The sequence below is a fragment of the Panthera onca genome, chromosome D1 (assembly GCF_046562875.1).
Source record: "Panthera onca isolate mPanOnc1 chromosome D1, mPanOnc1 haplotype 2, whole genome shotgun sequence".
In the NCBI taxonomy this organism is placed as follows: domain Eukaryota; kingdom Metazoa; phylum Chordata; class Mammalia; order Carnivora; family Felidae; genus Panthera; species Panthera onca.
In genome coordinates, this window is record NC_138348.1 from 93169342 (window position 1) to 93196861 (window position 27520).

General features: G+C 52.4%; 1 protein-coding gene across 2 annotated transcripts; it reads right to left on the reverse strand.

Annotated features, from left to right (window-relative positions):
- SLC37A2 (solute carrier family 37 member 2) lies at positions 1-27126 on the reverse strand. Of its 2 annotated transcripts, XM_060605131.3 has the most exons (18): positions 26741-27126; positions 13660-13741; positions 13112-13205; positions 12902-12980; positions 11061-11196; positions 10564-10640; positions 9483-9649; positions 8841-8884; positions 8379-8531; positions 7945-8035; positions 6487-6549; positions 6087-6172; positions 5525-5573; positions 5245-5318; positions 4878-4956; positions 4637-4734; positions 4284-4348; positions 1-2532 (listed from the first exon to the last, which is right to left on the reverse strand). In XM_060605131.3, exons 1-18 carry the CDS (start codon positions 26797-26799, stop codon positions 2517-2519), a joined length of 1512 nt encoding a protein of 503 aa, XP_060461114.1. In that variant the 5' UTR covers positions 26800-27126; the 3' UTR covers positions 1-2516. The 2 variants fall into 2 exon arrangements, with proteins under 2 accessions (XP_060461114.1, XP_078289046.1); XM_078432920.2 differs by lacking the exon at positions 4284-4348.
- Positions 27127-27520: the final 394 nt, after the last annotated feature.

Genomic DNA, 27520 nt, shown 5'->3' on the forward strand with positions numbered 1-27520 from the left:
TGCAAAGAGTTATTGCTTTTTAATTACAAGTGCTATTGTAACATCTATAAGGAAGAACACTTTAAGCTTAATTGAGACCAAATGTGAAGTTAAATTAAATGAATAACTAATTAACGTAATGCTCCTGCATTAGCCCCAAGTGAGTGCTGAGGCCCAGAGAGAAGGCAGGTAGCAGGCTTGCGGGGGAACGGGTCCGAGCACAGAGCTGAAGCAGGGCAGGGAACCTGGGACCTGGGAGACGAGGGCAGAGGGACAGATCTCAGGGCTGGGGTTTTTCCACCTTTGGTGTTTCCCCCAAACTCCCTCCCACAGCCCAAGTCCTCATTTCTGAGCCAGGCGTTGAGCTCCACAAGCCTTCTGCTGATCGCGGGTGCCATGCCTACCCTGGGCCCAGGCACCAGCTGGCACCTCTTGTTTCTTTTCCAGTCCCCATGCTGCACTTGTAGGGGCTTGCTCTATATTGGCATTAACTCCCTTCCTCTTCCAGGTCCCCTCCAGACCTTATCAAACTGACCACCTGCCCAAGTCCCAGGCATTCCTCCTTCTGACACCTTACACATTCTTTCCTCCTGCCCCGGGATCACCCACCCTCCGGCCCCTCTCCCTTCAGGCATAGGGAGGGATGTCTCCGCTCCAGTCACTACCTCCAGTGTTTTTCTCCTATTGTTTTCATATTTCTCACCCCTCCCCCAGACAAGCTCCTGGGTTGGGGGGGAGTGTGTTGACAACTGACTCCTCTCCCTTCACACCAGTCCTTCGAGGTAGGCAAGGGTAGGACTATTTTCTCTCCATGAGGACACAGGCTTAAAGGTAGCCAGTGGTGGGGCCAGGGAAGCGGAAGTCCCCCACCACCAGAGGAGGTCTCCCAGGACTCCTACCCCGACCTGGTGCAGTGGAAAGAAGGCCGAAAGTTGGCTAACGAAGCACCCTCTGCTCCCGCCTCCCCATCTGGAAGCAGGACCGGTGTGTGGCCCATGCCAGGCTTTGCCGGGGGATGGTGGCACCATCTAGCGTCTGCTCTGAAAGAAGCATCTGAGAATGCTGGACGTAAGGCCTGGCCCTGGGGCTCCCGAGGACAAGGTCCCTGACTGGCTCCAAGTCAGGGTGAGCGGCAGGCAAGTCGAAGGCTTACCGGTGTGTCACCGCAGCAGTGGGCGCCACCTCAGTGCTGCCCTGGCCCAGGTGTCCCAGTGAATGTGACAGCTGTACCTGGTATGTGGCTCCAGCTCCCCATTTGACTGGCGGGTCATCAGTGTGGCCATGAGCATCTCCCCAGGGAATGCCCGCTGTAAGCAGCCCCAGTACACGAACCCCGTGGTCCCGGGACCCCAACAACCCATGCGACTGGGCCAGGCCCTAATAAGGGCGAGCACAGGCACAGTGGGCAACAGGAATCTGTACTGTGCTGATGGGTGGCTCCGGAGGACAGGGAGAAATGCCAAGAGCCGGCCTGGCAGGCAGCATTCCAGGATTGGGGCGGGGGGGGGGGGGGCTGGGATAAGTACATGGGGAACATGGGGGAGAAAAGGCAGGCTGCAGAGAGCTCCAGGCATCTACACATGTGACAGCTGCGGGAATGAACCACACAGCCTTCTTTCCTGCTAGTCTCGTCGCACTGGTGCCTGTGCTCAGGGCAGAAGTCCTTGCTCTGTGTCCACCGTCTGCTCCGTTCCTGGAGTAGGGCTAGCAAGCAGTGAGCACTCTGCAACTACCATCCACACACTGGTGTTTTCAGTCACGCCTCCCTCCCTCCCCAGCACTGCACTGGTGTTTGCTCTTCCCCTGGGGACGCAGAGGGCTGGCAGGAGACTGAGGCAAGGGAGGCCTTCACTCTCCAGGGCGGCGCAGGCCCAGGCCCAGGCCCAAGAGTGATGCCTCCCTAACTTTTGCACCACTGGCACCTCCCTTGCGTCTCCCTAGTCCTGGCCCCGGAGGATATAGCAGTAACACTTTAATCGACTCAGGTCGGGAGTTAGAGACAGAATCAAACGCAAGGGAGAAGAGGTTCCGACGTGGGGGAATACACGAGAAAACCGGCTGGTGGATGAAGAAGCCAAGTGAGGCTGGGCAGCTCCGAAACAGGGTCAGAAATCCACCGACAGGTACAGGCTGGTCACAGAGGTTCAAACTGAACACGGGAAGGAGAACGAACACACCTTTGCCAAGCCTTGGTCCATGTCAACCCTCTGCCTTAGGTCTTGGAATCTGAACAAGCTAGAGTCTGAGCATATCCTCCCCTTAGCAAGCTGGAGACACCGCTCAGCTCTGATCCCCATCCTTTCTGCTTGCGGCTTCCAGAGCGCAGGCCCTTGAGTCTTCCATTCCCCATGTTGGCGGTCCCTTCCCATGGAGAATCGCCTAGCCCCTTAGCAGCCCTGTGGGCTGGCTGGTGTTAGGTCAAGAGGCTTCCATCAGCCATCGCTGGCAGTTTCCATAGTCTTGCCCCCGGTGGCGGGAGGGGGAGAGCTCTTTGGGAATCAGCTGGGGCCCTCCGTGCCTCTCTTCCAATCAAGGCCTCATATTTCTTTATACCTGCAGGAGAGAGGGGCAGTGGAAGAGAAAGTGAGGCACAGGTTAATAAGCCAATGGAGCAGGGAAGATGGGTTTGTAGGGTCCCTTAATAATTGCCTCTCATCCCTATTCTCTACCATTAGGGAGCCCTCTCACCTCTTCAGCAAGCCAGGATAATAGCGAAAACCTTACAATGTTTGTACCGCATCTGACAGTTTTACAAAGCAGTATCACATATCCCGTCTCATCGCAGCCTCCTATCGATCTTGTCGGGTATTTAGGGATAAGCATCTCCATGTTATACACATAAGGATGTGGAGGCTCAGAGGATACGCCCAAGGTCTTATAAATGAAAGTGAGCAGAGAAGTCAGGATTGCCCAGGGATTTCTGGTTCTAGGCCCAGTGCTCCCTCTACCCTAGTACGTTCCTCCGCTCCCCCACACACTGGCCTTCTGCAGACAAGGCCCAGCCTAGGATGGCAGCAGTACAGAGCAAAGCAGACTCTGCTGGGACAAGCTGAAGGCCTTAGGCACATTCCATGAGTTCTGAGCCTCTCATCGAGAGATCAGAGAACCAACCTCACGGTTGCTGAGAGATAAGTGGGGATGTCTGAAGTCAGACTCAGTTCCAGGCACAGAGCAGATGCTTACCAAGTATTCATTCCCCTTTCCTGCTTCCTTCTTCCTCTCCCAGCCTCCCCTCAGCCTGGCCTGGGGAAGGCAGAAGGGAGGAGCACCGATCCCCTGCCCCTTCCTCCAGGGCAGGCAGATAGATACTCTGCTAATGCCTCCTGCTCTCAGTTCCTCTCCCCCTGAACCTGGAAGATGCCATCCTTAAGTGGGAGTGCTTCCCCAGAGACGATGCTGGTCACCATGACCCCAGGGGCTTCTTCCACACATTTACCATCTAGGACCAGGTCCACGGCTCCGGCCAGCTCGTTAGCCAGAGCCTCCTGCTCAAAAGGAGAGCCAGAAAGGCCAGAGAGAGCATTACCCTCAGCACCAGCACACGGCCCAACCTCTTGCTGCCTCTGCCTCAGCCACTAGCCTATCTGTGCGGCCTCCACACCCGCCACCACTGGGCAGTACAAAGAGAACACACCAGGCCAGCCACCGAGACTTGATCGGAATTTTCTCCCAGAGGCTTTGATTGATAGTTGCTTTTTTCTGTACACCCCAGGCAGAGGGGCCAGATGATCTCGGTTTCTGAACTTCAGGAGGTACGTACGGCTCAGAGTCCGAGTTCAGAGGGAAAACTATTTCTCTGGATCCTGCCTCTGTCCTCGGGGTACATCCAAAGCCCTAAGGAGAGGAGTCTGCCAACCTCTGTGGCAGCTCAGGCTCCTTAGGAAACAGATCCCAAGCACCATGCTCTGCTCGGGGAGAGAGTCTTTGGAGTTGGCCCCCAAGAAAAACAAAAAGGAAGTTGGAAAAATCACAGTGGAGGAGAGAGGATTTGCATGCAGGCCCCATTCTAATGGCACATTAGTCACCGACTTGAAGAAAATACTCACAAAAGTCATGGGACTTGAGGAAAATACTATCGCGGGTGGGTTAGGGCCAGACTAGAGCTATGGAGACATATGGGGACAACAGAGGACACATTAGCAGGGCTGGGGGTAGGGGTGGGGGGGCCACGGAGCACATCCAGGGTCTGGCTCCACTCTGGGCTACAGGTGGACTCAGACTGGGTGCTGAGCACCAGAGCACCGGTTTTAATGCCCACAAGAGGTAAGGTTGGGGATTCAGCTATAGCTGTCTGGAGGACTCACCCTCTGTCTCTGCCCAGGGATGACTTCCAGGCTAGGATCTCTTTGTACACCAACCGGCAGAGGAGCTGTGGGGAGTTCGAGTACCCAAGGGAAGGGAGGGAAATATTAGCAATGAACACATGGTTAGTCCCCGGTGCTAGGTGACCAGGGGGCTGGCAGGAAGGAAGGGTGTGGGCACAGTTTCACCTGGCAGGGGCTCACTCATGGGAGGAAAGTGGTTCTGACTGAAAGGCAGCTGTTCTCATGTTCCAGAGCCCCTCACGGCCAACGATTTGGACCTCCCGGGTTCTAGCCTGGCAGGACAGGACATTCACTCCCACCAGTGCCCATGTGTGTACCCCAAGAACTCGTACCAAGCAGGCCAGGATGTCAGCAGAGATGAGCATGTAGAAGACATTGTTCCAGCCTGTGGGTGAAATAAGGCCAGCCAGGAGGGGCCCCAGAGCCGCACCTGCAAAGAACACAATGTCAGAGAAGGGAACCCAACAAGGGGCCCTGAACCTCCCTGCCCACCTGTGGGCAGCATTCTAAGAAATGTGCTAAAAACAAGGCTCAGGGCTCAGCTGCCAGGAGCCAAAAGCTAGAGTCACAGACCTATGGACCCAGTGCCGTCGATGATGGCCGTGACGGTGGAAAGTGCCTTTGCGTTGCCTTTCAGGCTCTGGTGAGTTCCCTGGGGAGAGAGAATGAGAATGGAGCGGGGAGGCCCAAATGGAGAGGCAGCACCAGGCAGGACCAGGGCTGGGAGTGGGGCTAACTTGGGGAAAGGCAGCAATTGGGCTTGGAGTTGAGAGAAAAGGCCAGGGGCCGATGGCAGATTCTGAAGGACTTTGAAGATCTCATATGCCAGGATCTCTGTGCACTGGGAGGGGGTAGGGATGTTGAGAAATGGATCTGGAGCCCCCAGGCCCTGACCAAGCCCCCAGAGTCGTCCCCGGCCCCAGGGGGGCAGCCCGCTTACCAGGTCAGCAGAGACTGCAGTGGTGATGAGCGCATAAGGGCCATTGACCAAGGCCCCACAGATGATCAGCATTACTGAGGCAGTAACAGAGACAGCTGGTTAGGGATGAGGGACCGCCACCAGCCCCAGCCCCAAAGCAGGTGAGACCACCCCCTCCAGGCATCAGGCTGAGAACCTCCACTTCCCTGTGCCTCCCACCGATGTCCCCAAGCCAGCTTCCTGGGGTCCCCAATGCAATGCTTTTCCTGTGGGCTGCCAGGACTTGAATTCACGCCCTCACCTATGGAGTTGATAATCCCACTCTGACCAATGAAGTTATACAGGAACATCTGGGAGGGGACAGGGGAGAGACAGTCACGCCCAGGCTTCCCCATGGGCTGCCTGGGTTAGATGGAGCCCAGAAGTCTGGCACACTCCCTCCTGCCAGGGAACCTCAGAGGTCACCTTACTCCTTTTCTTTCTCGAACCCAGACCTCTTGGTCTTTAAATGTCCCAGGGATGGAGGGTCCAACACATGGTAATATACTGTTGCCCTTTTTTTCACAAGGATTTCTCTCTTACCTAACCTTAATTTCCTATACTCTCCTTGACCAAGAACTTTAGCAGCTGGCCTCCCCTTTCTCCACCAAGACCAAGCCGTCGTTAATCCCTTTCCAAAATTCTCATTCCAAATCTCTTTCCTGTGTTCACCCTGGCTTCTCCCCCGCCCCTGGGTGTGCACAAGGATGGACACACACGCAAAGAGACAGGCGTGTGCATAAATGCCCGGGTGTGCACACATTTCAACAGCCCGCACGAGTCCACGTGAGCACATGTGCTTCACTCTTTGAGGTTATACACACCATGGGGGCAGCCAAGATCAGCATGATGCAGCAGGTGGTGGCCCTGCCATTGGTGTAGTCAGAGATGAGCCCCGCCATGATGCCGCCTAGAACACAAACCAACTCACACGTTGCTGCCCCAGGTATGGCCACAGCCTCCCACTACATGGCACCCCAAGCTTTGCCCCATCCTCTACCTGGTGCTAGCTTGGGCATCCAGAACCAACAGAGCTTCCCCCTCTCAAGCCCTCCTGGCACCCATTGCTCATGAGAAGATCAAACTCAAGAGCCAACTTTCTTAGGGCCACCCAACTGGGCAGGAGCTGCCCAGGTCATGTCGCATTGGCCCTGTCCCGTCCTTCTGCACCCCCACAAGAGAAAAGGAGAATGAAGCCTGAGGCAGAACAGGGAAGGGCCTTACCCATGATGCCACCAACATCGAAGAGGGTAGACAGGTCCCCAGCCTGTTTGGCATTGAAATGAGCTATGCAAAATACAAACATGTGGTCAGACCTGGGGGCTCGGAGCAAACGTCCTGGAGTGCCACTGCCATAAGAACCCCTATAGAGCACCTGATTCGGTCCACTTCCTCCTTTTTCAGATGAAGGAGTGAAGACTCACGGGGAAGTCATTGGCCAGGGTCACAAGTAAATTTGCAGCACTTTTGGACTGGATACCCTTTCTGCCCCTCCATCCCATCCTGTAATTCCTTCTCCCCCTGCAGGTTGGCCTTGACCCCTTGGAAAAGCCTTCCCCTGAAAGCACTGGGATCTGGCCCATAAGAACCCTGTCCCACTGGGCCACTTTTTACCCTGGGGACACAACTCTCACTGAGCCACAGCTCAACCAGACACATTCCTGCTCTGCTCCTGAACAACCGGCCTCCTCTGCCAGGAGCCTTCCCACCCATTTGAGGCCTCTGCTAATAAACAGAGCCAGGAAGGAGACTCACAGGCAAATGGGGACCTCAGGTCTTAGCCCTTGTCCTAGGATTAGAAAAAGGAATGTCCAGAAGCTTGAGTTGTAGCTTAACCCTCAAGGTTGACTCATACAAGGCCACAAAACAGAGTCACAGTGTCCACGGAGCCACCCTGATGCTCTACTTCTATCTTTGAGAGAGGCCCTATGACAGGGCTGTTGGGCAAGATATGAGCTGGGATTTGGCCTTGCATAATCTGGCCTTGCAGCATCCTGTTCAGAGCAAGTACGGTGCTTGTAAAGCAGCCTTGGCCCTCCCACAGGGCTTGGAGGGAGCAGCAAAGCCCTGGAGCAGAGGGCCTCAGCCCTGCAGGGCTCTGCAGTCAGGGGCAGGGGAGAGGGGGCCCAGAGGAGGGCAGTGCAGCTGACCCAGGCACAAGCCATCCGTCCCAGGAGGCTCCCGGCAGCCCCTGGGGTGAGAAGAGCAGGCGGTGGGTAGCTCACTAGGCCCTCTTCCTGGGGTTTGGGGAGGCATTCAAAGGCAGATCCTTCCTAGCACCATCTATCCACTCATCTGGGAGCCAAGCAGGCCTGAGGTGGGTGCTCCTGTACTTAAGGCTAGAGAAGTTAGGCAGGATTACAGAATAAAACTTGGGTGTTCCTAATCTCCAAGGAGGAGAGGTGGCTGGCATTGGGGTCTCCGAGGCCGTGTACAAGGTCTAACTTCCTACTTAACCAAATTTTTTTTTTTTTTAAGTCTCCTTTTGCCCTACGAGAGGTTCAGCAGACATCCTGCCCATACTCTGGAGTCACGCACATCCCATGACAGGTTTCCTCTCCCTGCCAAAGATGGCCTTGGCCTCCTCAGAGACCCCCATCCTCACCTCTTCTTCCCCTTTACTTACCCACATTGAAGTGCTCGCTTCGGCAGCACATATACTAAAATTGGAACGATACTTACCCACATTGAAGATGTAGAGGGGCAGCCAGTAGAGGAAGGTGTAACTGACCAGCTTGGCAAAGAGCAGACACAAAGAGAACTCGACCACACCCTGGAGAGCATAACAGAAGGCATGAGGGAAGAGATACAAGAGATCCCTGGCCCAGGGTAGCCCCAGGGGCTGGCTCAGCCCCCCAGGGCTGCCACCACCTAGCCACAAAGCAACCTCAAGTACACCTCCATCCAATCCCAGTAAAAGCGATGTGCCTATGCTCCAGTGCTGTGTCAAGGCAAGCCTCCCATGTTACTCCCCCCAAGTTGGCTATTCACCCTAAGCATCTCATGTAAAGAAATTCTGGAAGCCATAGGTCACCCCGAGCGTCCCCCCATCTCCTGACATCCAGCAGAGAAATCTAGAGAGCCTCTCTCTTCCCTCCGTCCCGCAAGCTTCTCACCGGGATCCGGAGCGCCCCGAGGAAGCTGATGGCGGCAGGCTGAGCGCTTGGCTCCTTGGAGCATCTGGCGGGGGTCTCCAGGCTGCTCTCCTTGTTAGTGTAGGGACCACTCCCAAGGTCCTCAGGGTTGTGCTGGTTCTCTTCCAACCCATCCTGAACAGAGATGAGCCCTTGCTGTGAGCACATTTGCGTACCGCCTCCCACCAGCTGGAGGTATAAGCCACGTGAGAGGTAGGGGTTCCCAGGCTGGAAGAGGTACGCGCCCCTCTCCTGGACTGAACTACCATCCGGCGAGGCCCAATCAGGCTGTCGGGGAGCCAACCTGAGGGCCTGACACTGAGCCCGTGAGGTAACCCACTGAGCTCGTGGGTGCACGAGCCCCTCCTCCAACTCCCTAGTCCCCTCTGGGACCTGTCTCTGAGGATGGATTGGCAAGGTGGGGGTCGGGCTGGGGGCACTCACGCTCGTGTGGTGCTGAGGAGGCGTGCAGTCCACATCTTCGGGGTCTGAAAAAAACAACCCGCTAAGAAGCTTCCTGGCGGGCCAGCCCCCGCTCCCTAAGGTGGCCAGTCTACTTCCCAGCACGAGAGAGCCTGCAACCCAGGCTCGAGAGACATTCTAGGCCTGGCTCCCCTAACAACCACCTGGGTCACTACTGCCTTGTGGACTTCCGTTCTCTTGCTACAAAGTGGCCACCCTGCCTGGCCTAGCTCTGTCTCCGAAGGCTGTCAGGGAATGGGGAAGAGGACAGGGAATGGGGAAGAGGACAGCGGATGGGGAGTGTCCCGTCACCCCCACTCTCCCCTTCTCACACTTCAGAGTCAGCTGGCACTTGCCGAGCACAACTACAGGCCGTGCGTCCCAACTGCACGTCTCACTGACACCTTAACCAACCCCCAACCCTAGGAAGTAGATGCTATTATTCTTAATTTACAAATGAGGAAACTGAGGCCCAGAGAGGTTGTCTGTCCCGGGCCACATACAGGTCCTCCAGCTCCACGACCAGTAATCCTCCCCCTCGAGCCAGCTGCCTTCTCTCAGACCCCAAGAGGAGAAGTGGGAGGCTCAGTTCTGAGCCCTGTGGGGAGGGAGGGGTCCGCTCACATTCGATGAGGAAGAGGAAGGTGATGACACCCATAGCAGCGGTGATGATGCCAGGCACCACAAACGACAGGCCCCACTGCTCATTCACCCAGATGCCAGCGATCAGGGAGCCCAGGATGTTGCCCACAGACGTGTGTGAGTTCCAGATGCCCATGATAAGCCCCCGCCTGGAGGGGAGGGAGCAATGGCAGGGAAAGGAAGGGGAGGAGAGTAAATAAATAAATAAATAAATAAATAAATAAATAAAAAATAAGTCAGAGAAGCACAGGGTTCATCACAACTGCCCTGGCCAAGTGCAAAACGCTGGCTGCCTCCAGCCTCCAAGCCCAAAGACAACCAGTCAGGGAGGAGGCGGAAGGCTTGCCTAGTGTCAAGCAAGTGACAGCAAGGCCTGGGGTCCTGCTCCCCTCTGCCAGCAACCAGAGGCAGCACGCGTAGGGGCTTCCAGATGGAGCTCTCCCTGTCCTGAGGACATCAAGCCCCCCCACCCCCACCCCCACCCCCTTATTCTATGGCTGCTGGTCCTCCATCAGGGCCACTCTGCCTCCAGGGGACATTGGCAAAGTCTGGAGATTTTGCACTGGCCCAGCCCCAGGTGTGCTACTGGCATCTAGTGGGTAGGTGCTGCTAAACCCCCTACAGTGTGTCAGGTGGCCCCACAGCAAAGAATGATCCAGGCCCGAATGTCGGTAGGGCTGAGCTGGACAATCTCTCTGCTCTAAAGCAACATTTTTTTTTTTTTTTTTTTGCACGAAAGCCAGTTCAAGTACAAAATAATAATAACAACAACAATAATAAAGTTTTAACAGTCTCCATTTTTATCTTCATGCAAGATGAGAATTTGTCTGTTATGAGGCGAAAGCATAACTAAGGTCGCCTGTTTTTATGGATTAAAACCTTATCAAGGAGCAAATCAGCACTGCTTTTTAGTCACCAAATGGGACTAAACGTGAAAGTCAGCAAGACAGACACAAGGTTCTAACCCTTCTCCCTGAAATTATACCGGGACCGTGAGTGACCTCCTCACTCCCCGCAGCCCTCCCAGGGTAACCCCCCTCTCCTCCTCCCTCGCCACACTCACTTCCCCTTCCCGAACCAGTTGCCAACGCAGGTCACCACAGAGGGCCAGCCTGTGGTCTGGACAAGCCCATTACAGATCTGCAGGGAGACCAGAAGTTAGTGGGACAGGCCTGGGCCGGGCAGCGAACTCCCAGCTCTGACCCCTCCCAGGCCAAGGGGCCTCCACGGCCCGCACTGCAAGTGCCCTCTTCCCTCACACACACCCTAATGCCACAGGTTGGTTTCTCCTCTGGCCCAAGATCCTTCCCTGCAGAGACCGAGCCCCTCAGGCATCTCAGGGACCTCGGGGTAGTGCTCAGTGCAGACTTAGGGAGGATCTGTGTGATCCTGAGAAGTGGGAAGTAGGACCCCAAGGCTCAACAGAGGAGCACTGGGCTGTGAAGAAGTTATCCCCAGCCCAAATCTGCCACCACCTGGGGGTGTCTGGGAAGGACTAGCAGCCTCCGCAATCCTTCCCATGATGGAGCAGAGGTCTGAATGCAAGATGGAGGCTCGTACCTGGATGAGCACAAAGTACCAGAGCATGTGGATGTTCCAGAAATATCCTAGGCCAAAGAGCGAGGTGAAGAGGCCACTGAGCAGCATTCCAGCTGAAAGGTAATAACGGAGGGGGAGCCGCTCCCCAAAAATCCCGCTGGAGAAGAGAGAGTAGGATTTGTGGTTAGTCACCATCTGCACTCCTCACCTCTGCCACATACTTCCTCCCCCGCCACACTACTGACACAGCTCTGGCCCAGGTGACCACCAATGACCTCTGTGTTGCCTGCCACACGCCAGGGATGCTCTCCGGCCTCCGCTCACTGGACTTCCCTGCCTTAGCTGCCACTGCTGAACATGCTCCTTGAAGTGTCTCCGTGGCCTCCTCCCCTCGCTCTCCTTGGCTCACCACTGGACATTTACTTTCCCTGGGGCACAGTTTCCTGCATCAGTTTTATGGTTGTAACTACCACCTAGATATAAAATAGCTCCAACCACATATTTTCCATCCTGATCTCTCACCCTGCAGCATCACACCCAGGTGCTTTCTGGACATCTTAACTTGGGTACCCCCAAAACATCTGCAACTCAACACTCTGAACTCTCCCTCCTCCTTCCCCACTCAGTCCCTTGGCCTGAGCCCCTCTTCTGAGTGAGTGTGGTGAGTGAGTATCTTCTGAGTGAGCCCCTCTTCTGAGTGAGTATCTTGAGCCCCTCCAGCCAGAGACCATGGAGCTTCCTGCTTCCTGCCTCCCCTCCCATGCCTCGCAATTCAGCCTCCAAGACCCTACCTCTTAAATAGTTCTCCAGGACATTAGCTCTCTTCAGCTCTATTACTGCTGTTCTAACTCAACTTCTCAAAGCTCATCTGGGCCATTGTCAAATCTGTTCCTAAGTGTGAGTGAGCAGGCCTTCAGTCTCATCCTCCATCTGTACTATCTTCCATCATGCCCAGAATGATCTGTCTGAAATATCTGGCTATATCCGAACATAAAACCCCTGGGTACCACCTTCAATGGCTCTCCTGTGCCCGCATCTGGCACACAATAGCCTGGCTCTTCAGCCCCATCTCCTGCCACTGCTTCAAATTTTACTCTGTTATTAAAGCTCTTAGGAGTACACCCCCAGTCAGATCGTGCTGTTTCCCACCTGCCTTTCTTTGCCCATGCTAGTCCTTCTGCCCAGCTACTTCTCCACTGCTCTTCCTCAGTATCATCTCCTTCCAGAAGTCTTCCCTAACCCCTCTTCTCTAATCCCAGCTGGCATGAGGTGACTACCCCTGAGCCCCAGAGCGGCCTGTAGCCACCTCCCTCAGAGAGCCACCATACTGGTTTGTAACCAGCTGCTGATGAGTTGGGCACCTCCATTAGGCTGTGAGCCTTTGGAAAGCAGTACCCTACCTTTTCATCTTTGGTCCCTGGCAACAAACACCAGGATTGCTATGTAAAAGCCACGCTCGTTGGGCTAACTTAGGCCCAGGACAGGAGAGTGGTATTCCTTGCCATCTCTGTGTGCAGGGCTACCTTTGAAGGATCCCAGTTCAGGACAAGCCGTATTTGTCCAGCCACACCACCACCACTGTCATCTGAGAGAATAACCTCAGAAGGAGCATCCAGGAAAGACTTTCGAGGAAAAGAGTCTGTCTGCCAGGTGACGGAGGAGGCCGGGTGACCATGGTAAGGAAATGAAGATGGCCAGGGGTTGGTGGTATGTGCCCAAGTCTTGGTCTCATTTCCACCTGGGGGGGCGGGGGGCATCGGCTTTTTCACTTCAACCCTGCTGCCCGCAGGTTCGTCAAGGGGAGGCAGCAGCTCTGATCCCCCCTGACTCGGGGACAGTCACAGGCTCTGCCAGTCTCTTACCTGATAAACATGCCGATGGCATAGGCCACAAGGAAGGCATTGTCCACAGCCCCCAGTAACTCCTTGTAGTTGTTCTTGTCTGAAAACAGATGGCAGAGACAGAAAGCTGGTGCTTGGCTGCCCCTGCAAGAAGTCCTTACCGGCACTGGACAAACTCTTCCTGGGGAGGGGAGCTGGGGAGTGGGGAAGAGCAACTCGCCCTGTTCGTACCAAAGGGAGCCCAGTCGCACCACGTAGTGTCGTTGAGACTGTGGCTGTCATTAATGGGCTTGATCAGCTCCGAGCAGTTCTGGTGCAGACGGCTCTGAAAAGGCAATAGGATGCGTGGGTCAGGGGTCATCAGCAAGCAATCTGCCTCCCCAACCACACCAGCACCACTGTCTCCCCACTAGGCTCCATGCTCCTTCGGCTGGCATGACATCCTGCCTACCGTGACTGGTTATAGGCCAAGTGGCCACATCAGGCCCTCAGTGAAGGGGAAGAGGAGTCTATGAGCAGAGCCCATAGAGCCCAGGGTCCCTGCCCTCTCATTCCACCCACAGCCAGCAACACTGCTGTCAAAAGGAACACATAGGGAAAGTTCCATAGGAAGAACAACTACTGAGAATGGGGCGTGGCCATGGGAAGGGGTCATCTCCTGACTATGGTTGAAGGAATAAGGATGGTTATGGGCCAAGTTCCAGACCATTCTACCAGAGTTTATTTCCGCTGGGGCCCAGCATCTCCTGCATTCTTCCTTACCACCAGGCCAGCCTCACCTTGACAACACTGATGGGCTTCCTGGACATGTGATAACAGGTATAAATGAAGAAGGTGAGTAGCAGGATGAAGCCTCGGAACCTGCAGGAAAAGGCAGGCATCTGGGTCAGCAGGAAGTTGGCCTCAGCCAGAAGCTCAGACACGGTATCCCCACGGGACTTGCTCTGGCAACTCCAGGGCCTCAGCACCACCAACTCTCTACCTTCAGTCTCCCCTCCAGACAGTTCCTTGGACAGAGGCCAAGGGGAGGGTAGGAACAGATGCCCGGGGTCCAGGGCACTCAGGGAGCCCTATCTCTCTGGTCCCAACTCCTGAGGCTCTTCAGCAGAGCTGGCTCAGTACCAGCACCCTAGACAACACAAGTTATGCCTGCCCCTCCCCCCACCCCCAATTCTTGTCACCCCCCACACCTCTATTATCCTTTAACCTCGCCAAGGTCAGGACGCCTCTGTGTCTGTCTCTATGAGACATGGTGGCAGCGAAATAGAATTGTTTTTAATAACAATACCAGAAATGGTGGGAGCAGGTGGGAGGCTGACACTGGAGAAGGTCTGTCTCTAAAGTGAGCTCAACTCCTCTCAACCCTTGAACACAGCAGAGACAGCACCTGCTGCAGTCCAGTTAGGGCAGTAGCCAAAAGTGGGAAATCTGGTGACACAATCCACATCCTCTTCCCAGGCCCGGTCTGGTCTATCCCACTGGACAGAAGGATCATTCTTTCCATCTGTGGCTCACACACCACATGTACCCTCTCCTACCCCCACTTCTCATCCCAAGGACCGGTCTGGAATGGAAAGAACAGTTCATCCAAGCACCACTGAAGTTTCCACCACACGCCCGGCCACTGCCCTTCTCCTGAGAGCCTGGGAAAAGGGCCTCGAGGTCCTCCTGAGTCAGCGTCTGCGCCCCTAGCAGAGCATCAGCTGAGCTGAGTCAGCCACCAGGAGCCAGGAAGTACTTGGAAAATAGACCTCAAAACGGACCCCCAACCCAGGAGAAAAGGCTAGACTTTAGGAAAGAGCCAGAGCCTTGGTTTATTCACGATCTCATGGAGAAGGGTGGGGAAGGGTGGGAGGGGCCCTGAAGCCCTTTCCATCCCTCAGTTCCATGAACCCGAAGGGCAGGACACCGGAGGCTTACTCTGCCGTCTTTAGAGATCTGCCTCCAAACCCCAAACTCACTTCCCCCAAACATGTCATGAAGGCTACCGCTTGTGAAATACAAGGGAATTTCAGAAGAACCTGAATTTAGGTTGGGCTCCCAGGACCCTTCTTACCTCACCCTGGACTTGAGCTGCCTACCTGGGTTCTCTGACTCCGTTCTCTCCACTACCTCACAGTGTATCTTCTGAAGAGAATGTAGTTACACACCGTCTGTCACCTGGCTACACATTTTTTCAGTGGCTCTCCGTTCTGCTAAGAGTGAAGTTCCAACTATTTAGCCTGGATTTTATGCTTCTCTACAAACAGGTCCCTCTGGCTGCCAGTTTCCAAGGTAGCCACAGAGGTCCTTCAGGGACTTGAGCCTCAGGGAATGTGGGGTTACTCCAAGTGACTGTTACAGTGACTGACATCGGAAGGCTTAGTGGCCTTCCAGGTCCCACCAATCGGCATATGCTTCATAATTCCTATGAGGGACTTGTTAATAGTTCCAAGTTCAGGGACTTGTAAAATCTGGGGGAAATTCTCTGAGAAGGTGGCCTTCTTCAAAGAGTAATGGATGAAAGAAAACTATACCCTGCAGATAACCGGTCTAGTGCCCTGGCTGGGAAGCTACTTGGTTCAGGAAAAAAGCTAAAAGCTTTGAGTGATGCTTCTAATGTATTGTGTAACCAAATGCAAGTTCCTAAATCTTTTCTCCCTCTGGTTTCCTCATCAGCTGCACATGGATGATAGCACCGACCACATCTATCTCAAAGACGGGTGAACACAACATGACTCTCACCCTAGTCCCTAGGTCCCTGTTGTACCATCTTTAAGATCCCCACCCCCGTCTGCAGGGCTCAGCTGAGCCTATCCTGGCTGCTACATGGATACAGCCACTGGCCATGGAGACGAATCAGATTTCCTCTGGGTCTGAGAGATCCTTGTAGCCCCACTGAGGCTCCCGGCTCTGTTCTCTCGTGATAGGCCCAGCAGTGAGGAAGGCCTTTGCCAGCTAGAGAGCCTGGTGTTGCCTGGGAAGCCCTCTCAGGAGCTGGTGAGAGCCAACGAGGGGCCTAAAGGTCTAGCACGGTTTCCAGCCACACTGCTCTTCTCACACGCACTGCCCACTATCACTCTGCTTCAACTCCAAGCTTGTGACGTGACGGAGCAGAGACTCTGGCCTTCAGTGGCCTGCTCATGTGCTCCCTTGGGAGTGGATCCAGAGGATCCGCAGGGGCCCACACTGGTATCCTCATCTGTGAGATTGCAGCCTGCCCCCCTCCAGCGGCCTGGCCTGCCCCTTCTCCCAGCCCTGACCCCAACCTCCAGTAGAAAACCTGATACCCAAGAGAGCAGAAGGGCATGATTCTGGGGGTAGGGGGGACAGGAGGTGGGACAGGAGGATCAAACGTGTTGTGATGCCAGGCCCGGCATGGATACCCTTTGGAACTTCCTTCCTGGACTCCAAAGAGGCAGTGGGATGAGCTCAGAATCCCATGGCTACCCGGGCAGAGCACCTGTTCACCCAATCCATCTTCACTCCACAGTCTTCCTTCCGTTCCATTCTGCTTTAGCAGCTATTCTGAGGAAAAGGCCAAGGTGCCACAGTTCAAAGGGGACTAGGGTCATCAATCAGGTGAAGGGCTGAGCTAGGCTGAGGCAAAGGCTGCCAAACTCATAGTCTCTCACAGGAAAGATAGTGATGGTCGCTTGGGCGTGAAGAAGAAGTTTCACTTCTCTTCTCTTGAACCGTTTCTTCAGAATCAAGAGGCCCCAGGAAGGGAGCGGGGAAATATACACAGCTGGCCTGGGGGGGGGTGGGGTGTGAGGGGACGGATGGCAGCCCGGGTGGCAGGCCAGGCTGGGCAAACATGCTAGGCACAAAGGAACGTGCACGGTGAGGCCCCCATACTGTTCCAGGTGAGGCTGGCTGTCCCACCAGCCTCTAAATCCTTGTTAGCAAAAAGTGGCACTGTGCAGAGTCCCACCTCCCCCACCTCCCAACACTGGACGCTCAGTGACTGGGCTAGATGGAGAGGCTAACGAGCTATCTCTTAACTGCTAGCTGACAGTCCAAATACTGACCTTATCAAGACTTTGCACTAGGACTTCTTCTGAGGCAAGGACAAGGAACAATGTGTCCCAAAGCAGCAAGGGGTTAAAAACAAACAAAAACCTCAAAGGACCTATTATCACCACCAGCACAAGAACAAAAAACTCCAAGAAACAGCACAGCAGGGGGATATTGGCCTTGGGAGACGGTGGAAAGGAGCCCCCTTTCCCCAGTAGCTACCCAGTCAACACCCCACCCCCGCCCCCGTACCTGCATCCTGACTCCTTGCTTTGCGACCACATGGCTACCCCCCTGTAAGGCCAGTCCCTCATCAACCACTCCCAACCTCCCCCTGCGTCAGCCAGGGGCTGCTAGTAAGGGTCTGCTCAGGTAGCCATGTGACAGGCTGGGCTGGCTGTGGCTGCAGGTAAGCTTGGCACTTGCCCTGAGGAAAGGGACTCGGTGGCCTGTCCTTGGAAGTGCCCTGTTCTGGGACTCAGCAAATCTGCAAAGGATAGAGGCTGGGAACAGTAAGAACAGGCCGATGGCGAGAGTGCCACCACCCACCCCCTGCCAAATCCCCCACTGCCACTGGGAGACACCCTGGTAGGGGGAGGCCAGCCTGGAACAGACAGCATGGGGCAGAGCCCTGAGCCAGGCCTCCCAGAACACAGGATGGGACAGGAACAGGCCACATCTGGGAGGGCCTGTCAGGACTGAGGGCACAAACCCCTCTTGGGGGCAGAAAGTCAACCCAAGGAATCCTCTACTTGTTCCCCTTCCCCCAGCTGGGTCTCAGGAGCTTGTTCGGAGAGATCAATTTGACTCAGGGCTTGGTCCCAAGATCCTTTCCAGCCACTGGCAGGTAGCCACAAGAAGCCACAGGAGTTTATAGGATAAATGAATAGATAAGATAATGATCACTTTAAGGAAAGAAGAAAGCTTTGAGAAGGAAGCTCTGTAAAGGAACCCCGAGTGCTCAAACAGAATGAAAAGACAAGGCTTTAAGCTACAGCTACAGCACGATGTTTTATTTGGGCAAGTGGAAAACGTGGAAGAGTGTGAGGGTTGGAAGGGTTTGGAAGAGGTGGTCAACGCTATGCAGACAGCACAGATGGAAATGTGCTGATGGTGGAGGAGTTGTGGTCCTGCCCAGAGATCTTCCTCTCAAGATTCTCTATGGGCCTAGCCCCACGCCTCACCCTCATCCACCGCTCTCCTGAACATGAAGGATCCAGGGTAGGGGGCATGAGCCGGAGGCCAAAAGGAGAACAGCAGTACAGCCCCTCCCCCACCACAACCCAAAGACCAACTCAGGCACAGCCAGATGGGGGAGTGGTGGGCTTCGGGGAGTCTACCCCTGGTGTCCGTCCTCAATTCTGTTGTTACTTGGGGACAGCTCCACTCTGATCTCAGCATTCGGTTGGTACAGTTTGAAGAAGAAATAAGGCCTTGACAGACCATTCCAGACCAGTTCCCGGGCTCTAGGTCAGACAGCCCTGCCCAAAGCCAGGGAGGTACCAATCTGCTCAGTAAGAAGGGAAAGAGGAAACAGCAGGGAGGAAGAGGAAGTAGAAGGCAGCAATCACGAGTGGTGGTGGGGAGGGAAGGCGACCACCACAGGGTCATGTGCTCTCAACCAGCTCTGACCCTGAGGGGCCCAAGGGAATGGGGTGGGAATAGTAATTTTCCCTCCGGTTTCTCCTCCTGGATCTCCCATTCCTTTCCAGAGTGGCGCCTTAGCACCACAGCTCATTTTAAGGAGCCCTTTCTGCTGCCCTTCCCAAGCACTTCTTTGCAGTTACCAGGAAAATCAGACAAGACAGCTGCTTCGCAGCATCTGGGGCCCCTGATCTGAGGCCACGACGGAATAGGGAAAAGAAAGTCAGACTTAGACCCAAACAGGCTGAGTCCTGCTGCTTGCTGTGGCCTTGGGCAAGTTGTTTAACTCTCTAAGCCTCAGTTTGATCTTCTTTAAATAAGATAATAAGCTCCTGCACACAAGATTGTTATAGGATTAAATGAGATGTAATGGATGTGGAAGCATCTGGCGTACAGCGGGTTCTTGGGATGCATTTGAATGTCTTATGTGTCTACTAAGGGTGGGCTCTAGGATCTGGCAGCGTGAGCCCTCAGCAAACTCCGGAACGAGAGCCACTCAGTTTGCAGCCACCAGGCAGCCTCGGCCTCCAGCTCCCACGGGAAGGTTAGGGTGTGGGGAAAACAGTGACGTGGGAGTTCACAGCTCCGGCCTTCCTGAAGCCTTCCTCCTCCCTGTTCCTGCTCATCCAGCCGGGCCTCCTCCCACAGACTTTTCTTCTCCTTGTCTCGAGCGGTTCCCCCTCACAGGGCCCCAGGAAATGGGCCCAGCCCCGTAAGCACCAGCCACAGTCATCTCTGGCAAGGTGCCCACGTTGCCGGCTGCCCCCAGACATGCCCATGCAGACGCAAAGCAGAATTCTGGCAGGGCACCAGCCCGGTCCAGGGCTGGGATGACTCTTTCAGCCATGAACAAGTTATCCACCCCATCCTGACACAGAGGGGGAAGGGCAGTAGTATTGGCTTCCTGGGCAGAGACCTCTCAGTCTCTGACTTTTGCTTGCACACTTCCGGCTGCCTGTCTCTCTCAGCCTCGTCTCCAGGGACTGCTCCTTCCGCACCCTACGCCCCTGCCAGCTGCAGTCACACGTTGTTAGTCCTGAATAGGCAGACTGTCTTCACTTCTGTGCCTTTGCTGGCTCCACGGCCTCCAGACCCAACAAGTCCAATGCTACTTTTCCCTCCTGGCGAGGCTGGATCCATCCCTCCCTCCACAGAACTGCCCAAGCACTTAGCAATGACCAAGGGCTAACTGTATGCCTGGCACCGGGCCAAGTGCTTTAAATACCTTCTCATGTAATCTCACCCAAACCCCGTGGTATAGGTACATCGTCATTTCCATTTTGTGGACAAGGACCTGGAGCCTTTACATTTATTTATTTTTGGGAAACAGAGTCAGACAAAGCATAAGCGGGGGAGGGGCAGAGAGAGGGAGACACAGAATCCCAAACAGGCTCCAGGCTCCAAGCTCTGAGCTGTCAGCACAGAGCCCGATGCGGGGCTCGAACCCCTCGAACTGCGAGATCATGACCTGAGCCAAAGTCAGACGCTCAACCGACTGAGCCACCCAGGTGCGCCAGGACCTGGAGCCCTTAAAGGGTTAAAGTGATTTGTGTGAGGCCAAAGGGCCCTGTGATCTTTCCCCTCCCTCGCTCTCACCCAGAGGGCAGCAGAAAGACCCTGGGCCTGAGAGTCTGACCGACCTGGATACAAACTCCAGCCCAGTCACGTCCCTAGCTACGCAGTGTTGGACAAGCCACGTTACTTCTCTGTGCCTCCTTATACGCATACGTTAGGTGGCGAAACGAATAATCGCCTGGCAGTGAACTACAAATAAACAATGTCTGGCACAAAGTAGTAGAAACAGTGAGCAGAATAATAGTCAATAATTAATGTGTAGTCAATGCTTAACAGGAGCCTGGAACTGGTCTGAGTACTTTACACACTGTACCTCATTTACTCCTCACGACAGTCTTGTGAGGTAGGTATTACCAGTGTCCTTACTTCACAGACAAGGTATCCAAAGCTCAGAGCCAGTCCACCCTCTGGTCCTAGTCTAGGGAGGTCTGCCTAGGTCAGCCTTCTTCACTTCTGCTTAATTGAAATGCCCTCCTTCGGGACCCACGAAGTAGTAAGTCTGAAAACTGCACACATCCTCTCTCCGGTTTGAGCCTCAGTTCCATCCAGGAAGGTAGGACCGTGTTTTCATCACTGCGGGCCTCAGAGTTCAAAATAATAATGTGCCTCCAGCAGGAAGTACGTTAACGTTTAGTGTTTGATAGAGGAGTCCAAACCTACACTCATCGGGAAAGAAGTGAAAGAACACTTACTGAGTGCCACTGGAAGTCAAGGATTTTCGCACATCATGATTATCCTCAGGAACCCACCTGGCTGGGGGGCGTCTGGATGGCTCAGTTGGCTAAAGCATCCGGCTCAGGTTGTGACCCCGCAGTGCCTAAGTTTGAGCCCCATGTCAGGCGCAGCACTGACAGCACGGAGCCTGCTTGGGGTTCTCTGTCTCCCTCTCTCTCTCTGCACCCCCACCTCGGCACATCCTCTCCCCCCCCCCCCTCAAAAATACAATAAACATTTAAAGAAAAAAAGAACCCACCTGTTTTTTACTGATGGGGAAACCAAGGCTTAGAGAAGTTAACTGCACAGGGCATACAATTTCAATCCAGCTCAGTCTTAAATCTGGGAGATGTTGGAGAACACAGGACATTGCTGGAGTCACACTTTTAAAAGTGTGTAAAGGACACGTGTGGTTGTAGAAAGCTGTGTTATGTGTATTCGTGAGCTCTTCTAAAATTCTGGTGTGGGGGCATCTGGGTGGCTCAGTCGGTTAAGCATCCAACTTCAGCTCAGGTCATGATCTCATGGTTCATGTGTTCAAGCCCTGCATCAGGCTCTGTGCTAACAGCTCAGAGCCTAGAGCCTGCTTCGGATTCTGTGTCTCCCTCTCTCTGCCCCTCGCCCGCTCACGTTCTGTCTCTCTCTCACAAATAAATAAACGTTAAAAAAAAATGTTTTAAATACTGGTGTGGGACAGGCTGTTTACCGTTACCTACCCTCCCAACCCCCTTTTCTCTAAAATGTAAGTTATTTGGTTAAAGCACATAAGTAATGTGTATGAATGAAACTCTGTTAGAAACAACAGTAGCGGATAGGTACAACTTGGCATATACAGTGATGAGATGCATTTTTGTTTATTAAGAAGAAAAAAAGGGAAGTAATTCATACAAATGTAAAATGACGGGTCATTCCGGAATAAGAAAGAGGACAATGAGGGATAAAACCTGACTAGATAAATGTGTAGGTTTGTGAAAAGAGAATTTGACTTGCCTTAGATTATAGTATGTGCAAATGATGAGTCTGAACACGAGTAATTATGGTAAAATTTTGTTAAAATCTGGCACAGTTTTTATTTTATTCATACTATTTTCAAAAAGAGGCTCTAGTTCCTTTAATATCAAATATGTCAGTGCAAAAGTAGAATTTGGTTTTTGTTCTGTTAAAATGGCAAAATTTTTTTGACTATTGGTTATTGGTCTGCTCTTAAAGAGAGGTTGTAAAATGTTATGCTCTTACCTCCTGTGTAATCTGCCTACATGGTAGAATTTGTGTGTCTTCACAGAATAATTTTCCACACTTTTTAAAACAAAGATTTCCCGCTTAGGAAATAACTTAAGTTTCCTTACAATGTTACTTTCTATGTTTATTTTTTCATGTATTATTGTCACTTTCAAGTGGGTAGACAAGAACTATTTCTTAGGCACTCATGATAAGCATTCAAATGTCCTAACAACTGTTGATTTTTGCCTTCCCCAAATCAAGTCCTACGTGCAAAATAAAATTTCCTGGATATCTTTTATACCTAAAACTATCGATGAGATGTCCAAGAGGGCCCCTAGAAAATCACAAAGATTTGTGGGGTTTTTTTTTCACTTTTTAAAAAGAGAGGTGCTACAAATAATTAGGTTTATTTGATATGTTGCTACTGACCAACTGCATGAAAATAACTGTGAAATCAGAAGAGACTCAGCCTTCTCTAGGTTAAATTTCTCGAGGTAAAAGGTTATTATTTACATAAATATTTCACAAATTGCATGCTGTATGAGAAGTTTCTACAGATCTCTCAGTGCCCTCTGGGCCCATGATCTGCCACCATGTATCAGCACCCCCAGTGGTGCTTTGCCTGATGATAACAACACAGTGTTACCAGTCATGGTTTCAGTTATGATTTAAAATGTTACCTGGGCTGCAATCCTACTTTAATTTGAACCTAACATCTGCTAGGTCAGTGGTTTTCAACTCAGGATGCACATCAGACTTTCCTATGGAGTTTTATTAAAATACAGATGTGAAGGTGCACCTGGCTGGCTCAGGTGGAAGAGCGTGCGACTCCTGATCTCAGGGCCATGAGTTCGAGCCCCACGTTGGGCGTCGAGATGACTTAAATAAACAAAATGCAGATGCACAGGACTTACTCCAGACTTACTGAATCTCTTTACTTGATATTCTTGGTACATCCTTGGTATATTATATAAATTCTGTCTCAGGATTTTTAAATATCTCAAGATTCTTTTCCTCTATAAAAATTGTGTTCGTTCATTTTTATAAATCAGGTGTCATGTTCACCATCTTTGAATGTACCTTACTACGTTTTAAGACATTGTCTGGATTTTTAATTGGCTTTATTTTGTTTTGCATATCTCAGGAACAACCAAATTTCCTGGGTAGCCACATTATTCTTGTCATGAATTCTCATCAGGTTGTTCACTTTTGAAAATTATCGTGGTAAGTTAATTCATACCTTTTAACGTCTCTGTCACCTACAGACAAATTTTTATTTTACTCTGCTGTTGCAGCTGCTGCTTCCTAAAGGCTCTTCAGTCAGCTATGGGCCAAAGGTTTTATCTCTACCAATGAAGAACTAACTGTCTCAGAAAAACACTGCACCAGGCACTTATTCTTGTGTATAGGCCTCCCATGGCACAGCTCACACATCTTTAAGAACATACCAGTGGAGGGAGTCAGGATTTCCAGAACTCGAGTGAAGAAGCAGATAGGTTTATGAGATTGCTAACCCGAGATTCAGTGGAATGAGAATTAATGATATAGGCCTAAATGAACTGATGAGGGATGGCAGTCATTTATGTCTGGAATATTGTTAAGGTTAGAGTGTTTGATGATATGTAAGGAAGCCCTTTCTATTTCTTCTTCAGCTGTCTATAACACAAAACACTTTACTACATTCTGTTTTTTGTAAACTGAAATGAAATACTTGCAAATATCTTATTCTCCTTACCTGGCCACCATGTCCCCTAAATTCAGAAACTTTTGTTGAGTCTTCCTGCTTTTCGTAGCAATACGGTTATTAGCAAAAGTTCAGTAAGAATCCATCCTTTTTAAATTTTTTCATTTTCACTTAATTTTTTAAGCTTATTTATTTATTTTGAGATAGAGAGCATGAGCAGGGGAGGGGCAGAGACAGAGGGAGAGAGAGAGAATCCCAAACAGGCTCCACAGTGTCAGCGCAGAGCCTAATGCAGAGCTGGAGCCCACAAAGCATGAGATCATGACCTGAGCGGAAATCAAGAGTTGGATGCTTAGGGGCACCTGGGTGGCTCAGTCAGTTGAGCATCTGACTTCGGCTCGGGCCATGATCTCACGGTTTGTGAGTTCGAGCCCCGCGCTGGGCTCTGTGCTGACAGCTCAGAGCCTGGAGCCTGCTTAGGATTCTGTGTCTCCCTGTCTCTCGCCCCTCCCCCACTCATGCTCTGTCTCTCTCTGTCTCAGAAATAAACGTTAAAAAGAAAAAAAAAATTTTAAAGAGTTGGATGCTTAGCCTACTAAGCCACCCAGGTTCCCCTGTCTTTTTTTTTTTTTTTTTAAACCAGGATGTAATTAGAAAAATTGGTTATATAACCAAGGCTTTGCCTGGGCTGTCATATTTGACAATGATGATCGTTTAATCAGACATAACCAGCCCCATTTAAGGAACGAAGGCTGCCTGCATGGAGCCAATACTAACAAAACTCTCCCAAGAAACCTGGCTTACTGTGTTCTCTTACAGGCAAATAAGGAAGGTTATTCCCTGGCAGGCCCAGGGGTCTTAGGATATTTTCGGGGCTTCGAGTAAAGAGGAATTTGCCCAAATTTATAGGTACAGCAGGCAAAACCTAGTGTAAAGACCAGTGTCTTGGCTTGACTTCCAATCTCAAAACAGTAAATAATACAGAGATAGATAGATAGATAGATAGATAGATAGATAGATAGATAGGGGCTTTTAAAAGGCCAATCTAAGATTCCTTACGAAAACTTCTAGCAAAGCAAACTTAACAAGGTCTATATTATAGATTAACACTATTGTTGCACCTATATACATAATCAGATCAAATTTAATGAGATCAAACTCATTTTGTGATTAAGAATAATCTTTGAGGGGTGCCTGGGTGGCTCAGTCGGTTAAACATCCAACTTAAGCTTGGGTCATGATCTCACAGTCCGTGAGTTTGAGCCCTGTGTCGGGCTTTGTGCTGTCAGCTCAGAGCCTGGAGCCTGCTTCAGATTCTGCGTCTCCCTCTCTCTCTGCTCCTCCTCTGCTCGCACTCTCTCTCTCTCTCTCTCTCAAAAATAAATAAAGAATAAAAAAAAAAATTTTTTTTAAAAAGAATAATCTTTGAGACTATTTTTGATCAAAGCAGGGGAGACTGTAGAAAAAAAAATGTTTCACTGGAAAACTGTGTATTATCTAGAGGACACCCCTCCAATTATTGAATTCTATCTAGCCTTTCATTGACTTTGGGCTATAATTCTTTGAAGTGGTAGGAAACTGATAAGTCATACAAACTATGTGTATGAAACGACAGTCTCAGATTAATAGCCTTTTCTCCCTCCCAACCTGTGGAAAAACCAGTTTTGCCTCAATGTTCCTGACTTATAAATGGGCATGCTCTTTGGATACTTCTTTTTAAAGGTTATTTTATTTTGAGAGAGAGAGAGCGCTCACACGGGAGGGGCAGAGAGAGAGGGAGAGAGAATCCCAAGTGGGCTCTGCACTGTCATCTCAGAGCCCGATGCAGGGCTCAAACTCACGGACTGGACTGTGAGATCACGACCTGAGCCGAAATCAAGAGTCAGACGCTTAACCGACTGAGCCACGCTGGTGCCCCTGGATTTTTTTCAAATTGTGGTAAAATGCACAACACATGAAATTTACTATTTTTAAGTGAACAGTTCAGTGGCAGTAAGTACATTCACATTGTTGTGCAACCATCCCCAGCATCCATCCCCGGAACTTCTCATCTTCCCAAGCCAAAATTCCATGCCCGTTAAACACTAACTCCCTATTCCCCTCTTCCTGAACTTTTTCTTAACTGATCATAACATCTTCTGGAGCCCTCATTATGAGTAAAATAAAATCTTTACCACATGTTCATTTTTATATCCTATCAGAGTCATGTTTTCATCTTTTTCTGAAAATATCTCTTCACAATCCTGAACTCAAGAAAGATCAAATACATAACGTAAATGAGCGAAAAAGGCTGGAAGTGGTGAGGACTGTCACCAGTGAGGGCGGTCACCGACTGCAAAGCACCGTGGGTGATCAACCATCCCAATTTGCCCAGGACTGAGGGGGCTGGGTATGTAGGGTTTTCCATCTAAAATTGGAATAAGTCGGTCATCTTAAGAGCACCCATGCTCTGGAAAGGTACTCCTCAACCCCTAGTAATATAATCTGAGAATTTAGGCCTGACATGTTTTTCCAGAGGAGCCAGGAATCTGGGTATGTCAAATTCTACAATTTGTAAATGATGGCAACTAACCCAATGTTAAAAATAAACACGGTGCAGACCCCCCAAATCGCTCCAGTGGTGGCCTCTGATGAAGAGGGGGCTGAAGGCCCTCCACCCACCACACACCCCAACATGTTGTGGCCTCCACAGCCTCCCCCTGTTTGGTCAGGAGGAAAGCTACTGCGGAAGCCCCCGCACTCATTGTTGGGGTGCTAAGGGGCGGCCGAGATCAGAGAGGTATGCCCTCCCCTGGTATGTCCCTTGGGGCCTGGACCCCCTCCCCCCGCCCCCCCAGGTGAGGTCCCAGGACCACTGAGTTCTGGCTTTTGTGTTATTCAAGGAGTAGGAGACAACAAAAGGGCCCCTCAAAACTCCAGCTCCCCCGGCCTCCGTTCCCCGGCAAGCCAGCCCAGGCCAGGTGTGAGGCTGGCCCCGGAGCACCCCGGACGCAGGCAGCTGCTCCCCCTGCCCCGGCCCTGCTCACCAGCTGTCCCTGGAGAAGGCGCGGAGGAACCAGACCCCCGGGGCCAAGGCAGACCGCATCGCGCCGGCCGGTGTCCGAAGCGGAGAGGGTGGCCGAAGGAGGGGACGGCGCGGGGCGCGTGTCCTTCGCTGGCAGACTGCCGGGTTTAAATGCCCCGCGGCTCGGCCCGCCCCGGCTCCGCGGCCGGACGCCTGCAGCCCCCGCCCCCTTGCACCTGAAGGCCCTCGGGGTCGGGCGGCGCGCAAACCGCCCGGCCAAACTCCTCCGGCACCTGCATTTTCTCCCGCTCAGTCTCCAGGCTAGGGACCGAGCGCCCTCAGAGAGTCTAGGGGCTCCTCCGTCGGCCTTTGACTTTCTGCTCACTTCCCGCCTGGGCACCGAAAGCGGCGAGCCCAGACTAGCCAGCTGTACGCGACCTTCCGTCCGCCCGCAGCCGGTTCCTGAAGCGCCCTTCTCTCCCGAGGAGCGGCTCCCGACACACACCGGGAAACTGAGGCACGCTGGGAAACCTGACACCCAGTGGTCCCCAGCATTACACTGACCTGAGTTGGGGCGCACCCTCAGAGCAAAGGAGGTTTTCAGGGAGCTATGATGTTGGCCCAAATATATCTCCCAGGCCTGGCAGGGGCTTCCTGTCCCACTCAGGTTCCAGGCTGTGTATTGAGCCAGGCAGGATTCTAGCATTCCCCTTCCCCAGAAGGACTGGCCTTCCACGCACTCTTGGGGGGATAATCTTGCAGCCATTCCTTCTCTCCCTTCTGGAGGCGAGCAGCCAGGCAG